Below are 17,367 nucleotides of genomic sequence, written 5' to 3'. Positions count from 1 at the left end.
AGAAAAAGCAAAAAAGAAAATCATGAAACAAAACAACCAAAAAATTCGTAGAAACAACATGTTTATTTTTTTTGAAATAGCAACGATACCCAAAGATTGCTCACCATATATAAAATGCGGCCCAAAACCATTGGCCCAAAAGCGCAACCCAAATAATACGCACATATAACTAAAGACAAAACTACTGGCCCAAAAACACAGAGCCAACCCGAAAGCAACAAGAAAGAACAATCAGACTGGACAGGGGAATATAGTCGGTTGGGCTATAACGGATGACGTTCATCAACCATGTCTCAATCAACTGAGTCTTAGCGGGACGCTAGTTAAAATCTAGAGATCGCCCCCCAACATTACATAGCAATTCATTTGATAGGGCAACAGAAAAAATATCAAAAAACTTTACTATTTTAAGCAACTATGAAATGGCTTCGATGTGATTGTAGCAGGGAAGGGGCAATTTGTGATGGGAAACCTATGGGTATGCCGAGGAGCGCTCAAGACATGTTTGACTAAGGCCTCCTATACTGGTTGAAGGGGAAGAGAGAGAGAGGAATAGAGGGGAGGCGAGGGAGAGAGAGAGAGAGAGAGAGAGAGAGAGAACTTGGGCCTTGCGTCGGGGAAGAGAAAGCAATGTGGTATCAAAATGAGTAGGTGGATGCATTCCCCTTGTAATTCTGGCAACTCTATGCCTTACCCCTCCGGGAGGCTGGGCTTCTGCCGCTTCACCATTTTGTTCTAGGGAAGGCATCCGTTTCGCGGAACTTGCTCCGCATGCGAAGTTTGGGGAGCATGGAGCCGCAAGAGATCTTAACGGGGCCTTTATCTCAATTACCATAAATTCTTTCAAAATACTCCATTTACCTCAATTGCGAGAAATTCAAGTGCTTCTAGGTTTTAAATTTGGCGTCCTGAGTTGAGTCGTATGCCATATCAGAGGTTCATTCGTTCTAAGGTGCCGCCTACGAAGCAAACCACACAAACAAGATGTATTAGCCAAACCAGCTCCTCCGGCTTGGGTCTCACTTTGATTGTATGTCGGATGTGCCCATCCAAACTATGCTTATGGTCTATAGGTTGGCTCAGGGTGCCACGTCGGGTTGGCAATCGGACCCACATGACCGAACCTGAATAACTTCAAAACGTGCAAAAAAGGAACAAGAACAAACATGCTAAAATTGGCCACACGCCGGAGAAATTTCTACGAAATGGGTTAGATATTGTCAACGAAGGCTTGAGACGAGCAAGAAGTTGAATTCACCTCTAAATTTGTGTTGTTCTTTTATACCTGAATTTGTGCTTCTTTTTTATCAAAACCTCTACAGTTTTTCCCATAGAAAATGTCTCTTAACTCTTAAATTTGTAATTAGAGGTAATATCAATGGAAGTCATATAACTTGCATATGATGTTCAGTTTAGTGCTAAAAGTTATAAAATACGTCATTGCGGTCACATAACTTGCCTATGCATGTAGATACGGTCACTTGTTTTGTATCCAGCCATATCTTGTGCTGACGCGTCGTGTCAGCATGAATACAACCCACATGTCAGTGGTTGTGAGTGGTGAGGCATTGGGTGAGCCATGCATTTTCTTTCTTTTGCAAAAAACATCCTCTATTTTTTTATTTACGCACATGTAGGCACATAGTATCTTTCAAGAAAGACGAATAAAAAATAGCGCCAGGGGACTAGAACAGACGTCCTGCAAACTAAGAGATAACTGCACTAGCCACTCGACCAAGATTAAATTGACATCAAACTTACAAACAAAAATTTCTTTAATACAATGTTTGCTCAGCCCAACAAAGGAATAAACGAAAACTAAAAACATGTTTGTGTTATTCTCCGCAGGAATAAAATGATGTAAGGACACCACTTATATTTTGTTGTTTGTGACTCTTCAAAAATGTTCATACGTTGTAAAGAAAAGTATGTGATATTTTTAAAAATTAAACATTGTAAAAATAATTTGTATAATTTTAAAAAGTAAGTTGCATTTTAAAAATGTTCACGCATTTCAAAAAATATTCATGCGGGCAAATGTTCGTGTATGTGTTGTTATTAATCTTGTTCTATTTATGAAAACTATGCGGGTAATAGAAATTTGTGCACATTATCATGGGGAGAGTGGAATCATTCTGTTTGAGCGATCACTTTTTTTCAAATATAAAATTATTCAAATTTTAAAATTCTTGTGGACAAATCAGCTGAGCTATATTTTCATTTATCTAGATTTTCAACATTTAAATTATTCGAATTCGAAAAAATCCCACTAATTTGCCTGAAAGAAATAGACGAATATTTATTCTGCACTATATCTTCTTTTATCTATATTTTTAAAATTTTAATTATTCGAATTCAGAGAAAAAATAGTTCATTTGTCCGAAAAATTTACGTACAAGCATTCTGACCTATATTTTTCTTTATCTAGATTTAAAAACTTAAAATTATTTGAATTCAAACACAATTTCCATCTATTTGTCCAAAAAATGCGTGCATTCATTCTGCACTAGATTTAAGTTAAAATTATTCGAATTTAAAGAAAAATTTAGTTAATTTGTCTAAAAAATATATACATTCATTCTTCACTATATTTCTTCTATCTAGATTTTTCAAATTTAATATTATGCCAATTCAAACAAAAGTTTAGTGATTTGTCTGAAAAGTTTATCTAGAATATAAGTTATTTTTTTACATAGAAACAAAAGAAAGAAGAACACAGAAGTTAAATTGTGTATATCCTTTTAATTGCACATGCGGCGAGCAAGCCAGGAGGTCATAGGTTTGAACCGGGGCTATCCCTTTTTTCACAGTTTCTTTTTTTTTTGCTAATGAAACGAATATATTAATCAACCAGAGTCATTACAATCCCGTTGACACAACACGTCAACATCGTCAGCGGCAGAACGTAACCACACAGCAGTTTTGGGCAATGTTCTACCCATCAGCGCAAGAGAATGGCTGACTTTATTTTGGTCGCGTGTGACGATTTTTATTTCATGCTGGCGTGAGGCCAGCTGCTTCTTAGTACTTGCAAGCATTGCTGCTATATGCGATCTGTTCGCCTCAGGTTCCTTGAACATGCGAACTAGCATAGCGCAGTCCGACTCCACAATAAGGTTCTCTGAACTCTGTGCAAGAGCGAGGTCAACCCCCTCCATGAGAGATGCAGCTTCAGCCTCTAGGGCATTCGCACACCTTTGGATAAACCTGCAGGACGTGAAGATAATGGATCCAGTGTGATCCCGGAGCACCATTCCGGCACCTCCTGTGCCATCCTCACCACTCCATGACCCGTCGATGTTCAGCTTGACCCATCCCACTGATGGTTTGCTCCATTGCTCCGGAGGGCGCCCTCGCGAGGCCGCCAGTTCATGTGGACTGCTTCCTCGTCTCCCTCCGTAGGATGTAATCGTTTTCCCTTTGGCGACGTCCGTCTTGGGGTGTTGTTGAATATTAAGCAACATATTGATGTAGCCGCATATTATATTTGACCAAGCATCAGGTTGGTCGAGTAGTTCGAAGCCCAGCGTGTACCCGCGTTTTCAATTTCATTTGAGAATTGTCCGGGTAGATAAAATGCAAGGGTTCAGAAAAAAGTTTGGTTCTATTTTTATTTGAGAATTTTCTGCATAAATAAATAAAATGCAAGGTAAAAAAAAGTGAGAACGCCCCCCCCCCCCCCACACACACACAACATTGGCACGCCAGGTGTGAGTGGGATACAACCGGATACGACAGAAAGCACCGTATATGAATGAGAGGGAAAAAACAAGTTAGATGACCAGAAACACGTATTTTACGAGTTTGTGCGCTAAACTGAGCGCCGCGTACAAGTTCCATGACTCCCGATGTATTTACCTCTTGTAATTAATTTCAAAGTCACATACGGCCAGCAGCTTGTGGAGATAGTGCCAGCACATCCTCTCTGGTTTTTCATCGCCAGTCCATACATTTATACATATATGTATGCATGATGCCAGTAGATGATAATAATTGCAGAAATCACAAAAAAGCAAAAAATCCATCCCACCCCCCTCCTCGCGCGGCCCCCGCAAATCCCGTGCCCTCCGGCGCCTCCACCACACCCACCCCAAGCTCCCCTCCCCACCAGCTTCAAAACAAAGCTGAGTCCCGTTGCATCCCCACCCCCAACGGCTACCTCCCCCCATTTCAAACCCGTCTCGCGCACGCCATCCATCCGCCCACCAATCACGCGGATTTGCTCCCGCCGTCGTCTCCTCCAACGCCAGATCCGTCGACCCATCCCGCCCCCCGGAACCCTAGATCGGACCGAGCCCCGGCCAGGGATGGCGCCGCTGCCCACGCCCTCCCCCCGCACGGGCCCGCCGTCGACGCCGCAGGCGTCGGCGGGGGCCGCGACCCCGTTCCGGACGCCCACCTCCAAGCACCGCCTCCACTTCCCGCCCGGCACCCCGCGCCACGGCGCGACCGGCGCCGCCACGGAGCACCCCGTCGAGGTCATCGGCCGCGTGCGCAACCTCACCGCCTCCGCCGCGGGCGCCTCGGTGCTGGAGGTCCCGGGCGGCGCGGGCGGGGGCGGCACCACCGTCCGGGTCCGCGGGGACGCGGGCGGCATCTCGTGCCGCGACTTCAGCCTCGACGGCGTGTCCGTCTCCGAGGAGGAGGACCTCGAGGGGTTCTACCGCCGCTTCGTCAGGTCCCGGATCCAGGGCGTGCGGGTCGGGGCCAAGTGCACCGTCATGGTGTACGGGCCCACGGGCTCCGGGAAGAGCCACACCATGTTCGGCTGCGCCAAGCAGCCCGGGATCGTGTACCGGGCGCTCCGGGACATCCTCGACGGGGGAGGGGGCTGTAGTACTGGTGGTGAAAGCGGCGAGGAGGACGCCGGGTTCGGGGTCGGGCTGTTCGTGCAGGTCGCCGTGCTCGAGATTTACAATGAGGAGATCTACGATTTGCTCGTCGGCAGCGGTGCCAATACTAAAGGGAACGCCCCTAAGGTGATACACCGATGCTCCTGCTGCTTAATTTTCAGATGCTGCTGCTGATTCATCGTTATAGATTATTTAGTTGCACAAGTTAATTGTTGTTATGTGAGGATGTCAGCTGGATGGAACTGTGGCAGTAGCATGATTTGGGCTTAAACTTTACATATTTGTCGCTTCAGAGAAGATCTGTTCTGCCTATCCTAGGTCGTTAATTACAGTTGTGGTCGGTACTTTCTTAGGAATTGTCACCGTTTTGTAGTAAATTGTTAGCCAGTTGTGTATGGGTGCTGGTATATCTGATGGCTAATCTGAAGTTCCATGTTTTAAACTTGTGATTCCAAGTGTAAAGTAAAACTTCACTGTAACTAATATTGCTCATTGCTATAGCCTGTGAAATTTGTCCGCTGTTTGTGTGCATTAGTTCAGATGACTAATCTGAAATGCCAAATTATAAATTGGCATTCTAAGTGTGAGGTCAAAGTCAAACCAATTGTAACTGATGGCTAATCTGAAGTTCCAAGTTCAGAACTTGTGATTCTAAGTGTGAAGTAAAACTTAACTGTAACTAATATTGCTCATTGTTATAGCCTGTGAACTATGACTGCTGTTGTTGTGCGTGTATTAGTGTAGATGACTAATCTGAAGTGCCAAGTTAGAAATTGTGATTCTCAGTGTGAGGTCAAAGTGAAACCAACTGTAACTGATATTGCTCACTGTTGTTGCCCTCAGTTGTATGTGTCATCAGAGGTGAATCAATTACTATCTGAACTGTGACCGACCTCAAAAAAGTGGTTATCTGGTACTTAAATTGCATTAGAAATTGTTTGTCATTTGTGTATGCGTGATGGCATATTAGGTGCCTAATATCAAATTCCAAGGTTAAAACTTGTGATTCTAGGTGTGAAGTAAACCTCACTATAATTTAATATTGCTCATGGTTATGGCCTGTGATTGCTGTTTGCAATACTTTATAGATGACTAATTTGAAGTGCCGAGTTAGGAATTGTGATTCTAGGCGTGAGGGCAATCCAACTGTAACTGATATTGTTCATTGTTATGGCCCTCAGTTCTGTGTGTCAGTGCAGGTTGAAATAATTACTAGAACTGTGACCTACCTAAAAACAAATGGTTATCTGGTACTACTTGAAATAATCACTACGTTAACTGTGACCAACCTAAAACAAGTGGTTATCTGATACAGTACTTAAGTTTTCATTGCCATGTTATTTAGGGATAGCTGGATAGTTTCACAGGGCTGACAAAAGATGTTGAAAGTGCTTTTCCGTGTGGCAATGCCAATGTGAATTTGCGACTTGATGTAATTTGTCCATTTTGTTTAAGTTTCTCAATACATTATGTACAGGTGAGGCTAGAAGTAATGGGGAAGAAAGCCAAAAATGCAACTTATATATCTGGAAATGAAGCTGGAAAGATATCCAGGGAAGTTGCAAAAGTAGAGAAGCGGCGTACTGTCAAGAGCACACTCTGTAATGAGAGAAGTTCGCGAAGTCACTGCATGGTAGGCTGCAATGAGCAATTAGCACTTTTCACCTTGATTTTCATGAATGATCCAACTGTTTATGACTTTGCTTTTTTGTCACTTCTCCAGATTATCTTGGATGTGCCATCGGTCGGAGGAAGGCTGATGCTGGTGGATATGGCTGGTTCTGAAAACATAGAAGCTGCAGGCCAAACTGGATTTGATGCCAAGATGCAGGTGTGTGATGTTACCAATCCTTATAATTTCAGTAGAATCCAATTTATTTCAGTTGCCCTTTCAAAAATGATGTGCCATCGGTAATTAATGCATGTTTAATTGTGCCATAACATATTTTTAACAGCCGGTGATGTGCAACTTGCAACGCAACTATATTAGAGTTTTCTCAAGATACAATTCTGTTTTCTTTCTGAAACAATGATAAAGTTCTGTTTCCATACTTACATCAACATATGAATTCCAGCATGATACTCCCATAACCTAACCACAGCTTGTACTTTTACCACTACTTTTTTTTCCTGCAATGTAATGAACCAGAGTATGTTTCTTTAGGTCACTTTGCTTTGCACATCTATTCTATATATAACATTGGTTGCTGCTCCACAGACGGCAAAGATCAACCAAGGCAACACAGCTTTGAAACGAGTGGTTGAGTCCATAGCCAATGGTGATTCACATGTTCCATTTCGAGACAGCAAGCTCACAATGCTGTTACAGGTACAAAACATTTGAAGAAGCACACTTTTCCTGATACAACTTTTCACTCTCTGTTTATCCCAGATAATTTAGAACTTGTTATTCTTCATGGAATTTCAGGACTCATTTGAGGATGACAAATCAAAGATTCTGATGATTCTGTGTGCGAGTCCTGACCCAAAGGAATTGCACAAGACAGTTTCTACCTTGGAATACGGTGCTAAAGCAAAATGCATTATCCGTGCTGCTCATGCATCAACACCAAGGGATAAAATTAGCTCTGAGGAGTCATCTTCAATGCTCAATTCAAGGATTGTTGCAATGAACCAGTTCATATACAAGCTCCAGAAGGAGAACAAGCAAAGAGAGAAAGAGCGCAATGAGGCCCAGAATGTCCTTCGGCTAAAGGAGGAGGAGCTAGCACAAGTGAGGGCGAAGGTTAGGCTGCTAGAAGGGCAGGGTGCAGCTGCAAAGGAGGAAGAGATCAACTCAAAGGTCGCTGAGAAGACCAAGATGCTGAAGAGTGAGCTCCAGATGATGGAAGAGAAAATGCTTAGGCAGCAGCAAGAGCTCCTTGCTTTGAAGCGACGACTGCAGGAGGTGGAGCTTGAAAAGGCAGATGCTCGTCAGCCTGCGCAGCAGGATGTCATTGGTGGTAGATTGTTGGCACGACTATCAGAGATGTCTGCAGGAGGAGATCAATGCATGTCAATGGCGATGTCGATGTCCATGGATTTGGATGCTGGAGATCAGCCGTCTGATGTGAAGGTCATCAAGGAGGATACTCGCCAGCAGCAGGGCCAGATGTGGAATCACACATCGACAGCAGGCTCTTGCACCACTGTCCTGGAGCAAGAAGATGTGGTCAGGCTTTCTGGGTTCCCTGAAAAGGCGGTCCTGAGCACTGTATTTGAGGAGGGAGATGAAGAAAGCGAAGAGAAGGACAATGGTGCTGAGGTGGAGGTGTGCAAAGAAGTGGTGGAAGAGGAGAGTTACAAGGTGGACCGAATGGGACAACCGCTTGCTGAACCGGACCGGACCAACCGTATCCAGAACATCTTCAGGCTGTGTGGCAACTACCGTGAGCTGGTCAAGAAACAAAACGCCGAAGAGTCACCGGCGGCGAAGCAGCAAGCTTTTGGAGATGAGAACAAGCAGCCCGGAGAGCAGCAGTTGCCGGGAGATGAGAACATTCAGCAGGCAAATCAGGTGTTCGGTGATGAGAACAAGGACCCATCAGCAGCATGGGCAGCCATAGAAACCCCCATGTGCGACGTCAAGGTTGCCGACAGCCCTGTGTCGTCGCAGCTCTCGCCCATCGTTTGCCAAGCCGTGGACGACGCCGAGCTGACAATGCCGGAAGAGCTAAAATCATGCACCACAGATGGCGAAGCAAATGAGCTGAGCAAGGAGCGAGAGGGCTTGCTGGATGTCTACATCAAATGGGAGTCCGGCAGTCTGATCAAGGGGCTGAAGCTTCTGCCGACCGCTTGCCTTTCAGACCTGAGGAAGCTCATCGAGGCTCACTTTGAAGAAGCCGGCAGCAAGCAGCAGCACCACCAGTTCACATTCCTCCTCCTTGGGGTAAGTCACTCAGCTCTGTCCATGGCACACTTACACCCAATTGCTGTTCTCTTGTTCCTATTGCTCATGGCAATTTTCATGCGTGTCAACCACCTTGGTAATTCGAACCTGTTAATGATGTGAGGCGTGTTTATGCCAGTAAAAACGTCAATTCATCGATCCGGAGACATAATTGATGATAGTAAAAAAATGCGGGCGGGTGAGAGACGAACAGGTTGCCTTCTACGAGTAACTAAGCTAGGGGAAACTAATCTTGGCAATTTCTGTCTTAGCTTCTTCCTCGGATTACACAGGCTTATATATATTGTAGCTCTTTTTAGGCATGCCACATATATAGCTGGAACCGGTAAATGACGGTGAAACAATTTTACAGCTTAACTGAAGGGTGGGTTAACAATTAGCTCAGAGAGCAAACGCTGCGCATAACTGAACTTCAGTAACTGTTGTTTTTCAGAATAACATCTTCAGTTTAGCAGACCTGACAATGTGAAACTCAATGTGAGGCGTGTTGATGCCAGTAAAAAACGTGCATTCACACAGCCTTGGATCATTTCTGTCGTAGCTAAGCTAGGGGAAACTAGTTAGGCAGTTATTTGTGTCTTGGCTTCTGTTGGAGCCGGTAACTGACAGTTTTACAGCTTAACTGAAGGATTAACAATTAACTCAGAGAGTAAACGCTGGGCATAAAAGTACTGCTCTCCGTGGCGGTAGCGATCTCAGCCGTAGAGTACTTTCTTTCTTTCCTGTTGTTTTTCGGAGAAACATCTTCAGTTTAGCCTGTACCTTTCTCTTGATTGACAGACCTAACAACGGGGAACTCTTGCTGGTGTGTATGTATGCAGGACCCTTCTGGTGCTCCGGTGTCGAGGGAGAAGGAGGCGACGGTGCAGATCAGCAGGCTGCCCAACTGGAACAACCAGACAAACAGCTACCTGGCCTGCCTGCGCGTCGCCAAGAAGCCGGCGACGATGGAGCAGCAGCAGCTCCACCAGACGCCCTTCAGCCCGCTGGAGAGCAAGCTCAACTCCTTGGCCCTGCACGAGGTGCAGCAGCACCACCATGCCGCCGCGGGCGCTCTCTCGCCCAAGGTCGCCGCGCAGATGAGCCCCAGCTACATCCGGGAGCTCAGAGCTTGACCGAGCTTGATTGTTACTGCTGCATTCATTTTCTGTCGGTTGGTTGGTTGCCGTGGGTCACATGTCGTGACGAACTGACGACGATGTATCTCGTATCTAAAATGTATTCTTTGGTCTGTGTAAAATACTTACCACTCGTGATGTAACCATGTTACAGACATCCCAAACAGTATGATTATGATAGATCGTCTAGTGGAGGGGAATGCACTTGATCGATCGGTTCGTTGCTTCTTGTCGTCTGGATACAGAATTGGTAAATAACGCTTTTTTTACAAGGGCCTAAGCAATGTCTTCCTCCATGCAAAAATAAAAAGTAAAAATAAGCAATGTCTTCCTGTCGTATGACTGAAAATTCTCAAAGGAAGTTAGAGTTGCTGCGAATATTCATTTCTGAGCCCGAGCTCATCATCACTCTACGAACAGTAAAATAAAATAAAAATACTAAAATAATTTAAGAAATTCTGACTTTTTTTTTCTATGGAAAATGTTTCAGTGCATGAGGTTCATGCCAAATTTCAGCTTGTTTGTACATCCAAGTAGTTCTCGGAAAAAAATACAAATTGATCCAAACATTACATGAATAGTACACTGTTTCACATACCTCAATTTTGTCTTTTTTGCTGCGAGCTACTCAAATGTCCAAACAAACTGAAATTTGGCAGGAACCTAAAATATCTTCCATGCAAAAAAGAAAGACAGAACTTTTCGTTTTTTCTTATATTTTTATTTTACTATTCATGGCGGATGTAGACGAGCTCCGGAGCCAAATCACCCCTCCTGAGTTGCATTTTCAAAGACATTGAGATTTTTCCCTTTTGATTGTCAACTGTAGTAGCTTGTTCATACGTACAGTGAACTGACAAACCACTTGTTCTAAATCTACGGAAGGGATGCATACCAAGCTCCATCTTTCGCCGTCAGCGGGTCCTATCTTTCCACTCGAGTATGTGGGAGTACTGAAACAAAAGGAAACCACAACCATTTTAATGCCTTTTAGCTAGGCATTATGATTTTAGTGATGCTCACATAAAAGGAGGAATTGAACCAAAAAAGGAGCATTTGGAATCATATAGTAAACACATTTAAGTCTGATCCACTTTCTATGTAGAGGAATTTTATAATCAAACAATTTATTGGAGAAGAAACTAACTAGCATAGGAAAGCAAAAGAAGCGTAACTTTAAAACTGTCAACAAAAAGAAAGGAAACTTGATATTATTGAAATGTAAATAACCATGCGTTCCTCTCATAATAATTTTCAGTAGCATCATGAACAAATTCAACAATATAACTATCACATAATGCATTCTTTTCAAGATCCACAAGCATAAACTTTTTATTACTCTCCACATTGACAAAGTTCTTCTCATTCATAATAGTGAGAGCAAACTCGACAAGATAACTATCATGTGATACTTGATTGACATAACCCAATTGAACATTAAAATCATGATGACAAGTTTCATGCTTATCATTACTCTTTATGGCATACATGTCATCATAATAATCATCGTAGATAGGAACTTTGTTGTCATAATCAATTGAAGTCTTCCAAAGTAGTGGATTCAACACTAAATAAAGTCATGGCCTCTCCTAATCTGTTTTATCATTATTCCAATAAGATTCAACACCCTCCAAAATAATGGGATCATTATTACCTAAAGTTGACACTCTTACAAACCCACTTTCATCAATGTAATCATCATAAATATGAGGCAAGTTTTCATCACAGTAAATTTGCTCATCAAAAGTAGAGGGACTAAAAAGCTCATCTTCATCAGACACAATATCCCCAAGCTTATGACTTTCCATATCATTAGCATCATGAATATTCAAAGAATTCATACTAATATCATTTCAATCATGCTTAACATGTAAAGACAAAGAATCTGACTCAATTCACCACAAAAAGAATAGAGGGAGATGAAAATCATAAGATCCAAATATAATCAAGCTCATAATACATCAAGATCACATCCATCAAGAACATGAGAGAGAGAGAGCAACTTAGCACATACCCTCAACCTCGAGGATGAACAACTCACACATCACTATGAGAACGGAGGAGAAGTTGCTAGTGATGATGATCACAAAGATGTCCCCGACTGCATCCCGGCACCACCGGAGGAGAGGGGGAAGGGGCCCCTCCTTCTTCCTTGGCCCTCCGGGAAGAGAGCTCTCTCCTAGATTGAATCTCTCTTCTGTCTTCTGTTTTCCGCGTCTGCTTTCTGGCCTTTCACCATTTCTTTTATAGTCGGAGTTCCGTAATTCCGACTGGGCTGAAATTTTAAGGGGATATTCTGCCGAAAATTAGCTTTCTTTCGGCGAAAGAAGGGCTCCAATCGACTTAAGGGCTGCCCACAAGATCAATGTGCGCGACCGGGGGGTAGGCCGCGCCCCCAGGCTTTTGGGGCCCTCGGGCACTATCTTGTGTTGATTCTTTCTTAAAAAAATCACATATATTCCATAAGAACATTGTAAATACCCGTGGCATTTTGACCTTTCTAGATATTGATTTTCTGTCGAACAAAAAAATGCAGAAAACAGAAATTGGCACTAGGCATTAGATTAATAAGTTAATCAATAAAAATAATATAGAAGTGCACCAAAACCATATATGATTGATATATAAATATAGCATGAATACTTTATAAATTATAGATATGATAGAGACGTATCAAGATCTCACATTAGGTGAGATCGTGAGATCAACCTCAATAATTCATATTTATACATTTTAATATATATGTTCAAGCATTCTTAAAAAAATTAGAGACACACGTCAATGTTTGACAACCCCAAAACTTTCAGGTCCTAAGAAACAAAAAATGACAAAATTGGACGTGAATAGTGTCAAAGTACTATTCAGCCAAAATGGCACTATTAACATTCGAATTTGTCTTTTTTGAATCTCGAACTGTACCTCGACTTTTGAGCTGATTTTTTCGAATAGAGATACCTAATAGGATGCCAAATAATTTCAGATTTGACACTATTCGCGCTATTCGTCACCCTGGGTGAGCCAACTCCTACACAGAACGCATGCATTCAAAAAAGGAAAGCCTCACTTACTAATTTACAGCGCGTGCGTGAGGTAATATTACGGTCAGTCAAGGAACTCCCATGCGGTGAGGTAATATTACGGTGAGTCAGGGCACTAGTCCCACGCACCAGACTGTTGTAGTGATTTCTTGCCACTTCAATGTCCGACAAACACGCAAGGTAAAGCTACGGCCTAGAAAACCGAATAAATTACAACCATGCAACACACATCATCTTCTACAATTTAATCCCTTTCTTAGTGCCACTATCTGCACGAGCTCTACCACATTGGAGCAATGTGCCGGATTTAAGTTGTTTGAACAAGGCATTTTGAATGATATTTTTTTTTTGCACAACATCTATCCATCTATCCTCCCAAACACATCAAATTCAACCATGCTGAGAAGAACACATGAACCGTTTCCAGACTGCAACCAAGGCCACAATTCTTTTTCGACGAAAACAAAAATGACAAATTAGAAAGCAGCAAATACTTTTGAATTCGTTAGTTGCCAGTTAGAGATTTTCATTGCAAATTATCATATAGGCAAAGAAGCATCTGAATATTCAATATTTCAAGACAAAAACACAAACGTTTCTAGCATTTGCATGAACACCGCAAGACACAAGGTGCAAAACAAAATCTGTACAAGTAGATTAAGCTTATTGTTCCAAACGGAAAATGATTTTCAGATTTGGAATATTTGCCCAACATTAAGAAGGCCTCATGAGGAATATTGAACATCACACAATTTTCCCTGCAGACCCTCCCCATGAAGGCACACATGTAATCTAGAGAAATCTTCTTGATGGTCCCTGAATCTTTCCAAGCATACACAATGGTGTCCCCTTGGAAGTGTACGACACCAGCAGCATGCCTGCACCGGTTCAAGAACTCCACAATGGTGTCCGCTTGGAAGTGTATGGCTGGCTTGGCTTGAGTACGTCAATAGATTGTTTCAGTGACTGCACTGGCACAACAGAATCCTGAGAAGAAAAAAAGGCTAGCCAGTATATGGCATCTGCAATGATTAAACATGGAAACCATATTAAATACAACAACACTTGTATGCAGCATTAATAATGCATATGCACTATGCCAGTGTGCACACAACAGAGATAATGTGGTGGCACATCAAACGATCTACCTTACGATTAGTCAATAGGATCACAAGCTATAGTAGCTGAGGCCTGAGGAGGACCTGGAATGGAGTGATAGAAGACGTCACACACATTTTCATTGTTGGACATTATATAGGCAACCAGCTCAGTGTTTGCCAATGGAAGGCATGGGGATACAATGTGAATGTATTCTGCAAAATAGACATGTTTACTTTAGGGATTCATAATTGCGTACAGATAATTGTAATGACACATGGAAGACATGTTAACTGAATGGCCAACACAGGAAATGACATAGATTTGCAAATAATGCTTCAGGTCCTGAAGAGAAAGAAACATTTTTCTGCTGTTGTGATGGTAAGTTGATGGAAGGTAATCCCTAAACCTGAATAAGTAAAACGGCCAGAATTGTGATGGTAAGCATGATTCCTCCAAGAACGATCCAGCTGTTAGAAGAATTCCCTTGGCTTGGGAAATACTGGTATATATAGACTGGATTGTACACTTTTAATACAAAGCTATCATGCTTGTGTATGTTCAGTGCTCTGACACTTCCAATTCAAATGAACAAGAAGAGCACTATAGATGTGAATAGCTAGCCGTCCAACTTTGTCTGTACCATATTGTTGCATGCTAAATTCTCTGTCAAGATGATCATGGCAACAACTAGAACAAATACCTGCCAGATGCAAAGAAAATAAAAATGAAGCGACTTTACAACACAGATTTATGATGATGTATACGGGTGACGATGCATATGCAATCATAATTACTGCATAAAACAGATGTAAAATGCACTGTGTTTCATAGTTGTGGTGATAGCTTCTACGTACAAACCTACTTGAAGAATTTACAGAAGTCATAGCATGCAAGAATTTGAATATGAAATATTGAAAAATAATTACCAAAAATTATGTTTGGATTTTAAACTTCTATTCCACCTAATGCAGATAAAACCTGGAAACACAAAGGACAAATCAGATTCCTGGAACGGTGGATTTACTCAGAAAACTATGGTGCTGAACATGCCTTCACAAAAGATTACCCAGAGTATCTCATATTTGAATATATAGCTCTGAAAGACAAGAAGACGCGTTATGGAAGATCAAAATCAATGCCATACAGTTTATAAGAATCTGAAAAAATGGTGACATGGATATTCTGTAGAATCAATGGCTAAGCAATAAACAGTAAATTATGTTTGTTTCCGTAAGGTGCCAAGACAGATGCTAAATCTGTAAGCTCTAGTACAAAGTAGAAACTTGATAAAAAGGATTGTTCGTTTAGTAATAAATAGTTGATGTGTGTACTCTATTTTTGTAGCAACAAATGCCGTGCATCATCAGAAAAAACATTCCCTTTCATGATGAATCAGAAATTATGCCTTGGCGGCATGTAGAAAATAAGCCAAGCTTTTCCTTTATTTTTACATGAAAAGCTGCATAGCTAGTCATAGGTTAGTCAGCATCACCAAAATAAAATATAGCTAAGCCGCATTATAATCTATCCTGATTCTGCATTTACAGATCCAAAATATTTCTCATCTCAGGCTTCGTCTTCTTTGAGCTAAACTATTATCTTCAACCTAATGCATATGCTCCACTATAGTCCACCCTGATTCTGCACCTACAGACCTGAGATACTTCTCATCTCAGTACTAGCGACAATGTTTGCTTCACTTCTAGGCTAAACTGCTGTCTTCAAACTAACATAAATCCCAAAATTAGTATATACCCATTTTTCTTATAGCCAACGTTTTATTGCCTAATTCAAGCTACTGAAAACAGAATCAAAGTGAATAGGTGATGGTCATGAGCCTAATTTTAGCTAGACTAGGATCTATGCCTTCTCGTACTATCTTCAAGTCAAGCTAATATCGTGGCGCACAAGACCATCTCCTGAAGCGGCTGATGCAACAAACATCGCACTATTAAACTGAAGAACAACCAAACCACACTCCTAACCAATTGGAGTACAAATGGTTTTTGTTTTGCATCAGGCCACCCTTAAACAGAGCAACTCATCTACCTCCTATTTGGCAAATGATGGGAAGAGGGATATGACTAGAGGAGGGAACTAGTAGTATATTGGGCAAGGGAATTAGTTTGTACTCCCAATCATTTGCTTGGTTTCTATTGGGAATTATTAGCAGGAAGTGAAGGATAAGGGTTTGGTCGCTTTGTTTGATTAGTGGGTCAGAACAAGAACTAAATTGCGAAATTGACCATTAGTATGTTTGTTCTGCATCAATCAACAATACGGATAAACTAGCTGCCGGAGCAAATCTATGGTGTACAGTCATGTATTGCCTGCATGTTTCTGATTTATTGTTCTATTTTTTTGCTCCTGAAGCAATAGTCCAAGATCTGAGGCAACACGAATAAGGCTACGGCCATCGGCCGGCAACATCGAGGCAATAAATTAAGGTTACTGAAGCATATCCAGCCATGGCTGCCAACTTGCGAGGATCTTGATCTACACAGGTAGTTGGGCATAATAAAGCAATCGATGGTGAAGTTGTAGTGACAATCAAACATAGCTCCCGTAAAAAAGAATCAAACTGAAAGGGCATCTACCGGAAAGCGATGAAGTACCTCCTCATGAAGCAGCCACGACCGGCTGCGCCGTCCGACCATGACCTGGCTCACGGACTGCGCTCGACTTTGGCCAGGTGTTCGTCGCCGACGAGGCGTCTGTCCTGTGTTGGGACAGCTCAGGCCCCTCGACCCCCTGAGCAATCGCCATTCACGCAATGCTCATCTCGCACGGAGGGGTTGAGAGGACGGCGCCGGAGGCCGTGCTCCCGCCGGGCCCACTCGTATCGCCGCCGGAAGCCGCCGCTGTTCATTAGAACATGACCGAATCCATAGGATATTTTTTTCTGGATCGGCTGGTAGTGGGCATGCTCCAAACTGCACGGACCAAGGAAAAAGAGGTCCCTCAATCAAATAAAAAAAGTAAAAGGAGGAACCGTCCTATAATTAGACGAGGTAAAAAAAGAGTAAGTTTACACCATCCCATGGATGCGACGGAGGCATGGGCTGGTCCGACTCGGTAGACTGACCAGGATGAAGAATTACTTATTCCTCACCCAGGGTTATTAATATATATATAGGGTTGCGCTATTCGTCGTCCTGGGTGAAGAATTATTATTCCTCACCCCAGCCAAACCATGATGCGTGCCGGTAAAGAACAAAGGCTTGAGAGTTAATTTACCGTGCCCAATGAGGTAAGATTACGGGCGCAGAGTACAACCTGCATAGGAGTGTTGCACGGCCTGACCATCGTAAGATACAAAGTCTTGCAACGTAAAAATACAACAC

At 42.5% G+C, this 17,367-nt stretch overlaps 1 protein-coding gene and 1 long non-coding RNA gene across 3 annotated transcripts; one reads left to right on the top strand and one right to left on the bottom strand.

The window, feature by feature from the left end:
* Positions 1-4,120: 4,120 nt before the first annotated feature.
* LOC125515326 (kinesin-like protein KIN-10A) lies at positions 4,121-10,113 on the top strand. Its single transcript, XM_048680781.2, has 6 exons — positions 4,121-4,979; positions 6,331-6,486; positions 6,577-6,684; positions 7,072-7,182; positions 7,282-8,745; positions 9,588-10,113. The coding sequence occupies exons 1-6, from the start codon at positions 4,308-4,310 to the stop codon at positions 9,879-9,881; spliced, it is 2,805 nt and encodes a 934-aa protein (XP_048536738.2). The 5' UTR covers positions 4,121-4,307; the 3' UTR covers positions 9,882-10,113.
* A 3,361-nt stretch (positions 10,114-13,474) lies between these two features.
* Positions 13,475-16,977, bottom strand: LOC147966590 (uncharacterized). 2 transcript variants are annotated; one of them, XR_015607807.1, is made up of 4 exons: positions 16,639-16,977; positions 14,430-14,723; positions 14,071-14,235; positions 13,475-13,944 (listed from the first exon to the last, which is right to left on the bottom strand). It is a non-coding gene; the product is annotated as an uncharacterized LOC147966590 (long non-coding RNA). The 2 variants fall into 2 exon arrangements; XR_015607806.1 differs by having other exon boundaries at positions 14,430-16,976.
* Positions 16,978-17,367: the final 390 nt, after the last annotated feature.

This window comes from Triticum urartu, chromosome 6A, assembly GCF_056163025.1.
Source record: "Triticum urartu cultivar PI428250 chromosome 6A, HENAU_Tu73, whole genome shotgun sequence".
Taxonomy (NCBI): Eukaryota; Viridiplantae; Streptophyta; class Magnoliopsida; order Poales; family Poaceae; genus Triticum; species Triticum urartu.
This window is presented reverse-complemented; position numbering and strand designations above follow the sequence as displayed.

Coding starts and splice junctions, on each gene's coding strand:
- LOC125515326 (XM_048680781.2), top strand. CDS start 4,308: ATGGCGCCGCTGCCCACGCCCTCCCCCCGCACGGGCCCGCCGTCGACG. Junction 4,980..6,330: donor CTAAAGGGAACGCCCCTAAG/GTGATACACCGA, acceptor CATTATGTACAG/GTGAGGCTAGAAGTAATGGG. Junction 8,746..9,587: donor TCACATTCCTCCTCCTTGGG/GTAAGTCACTCA, acceptor GTATGTATGCAG/GACCCTTCTGGTGCTCCGGT.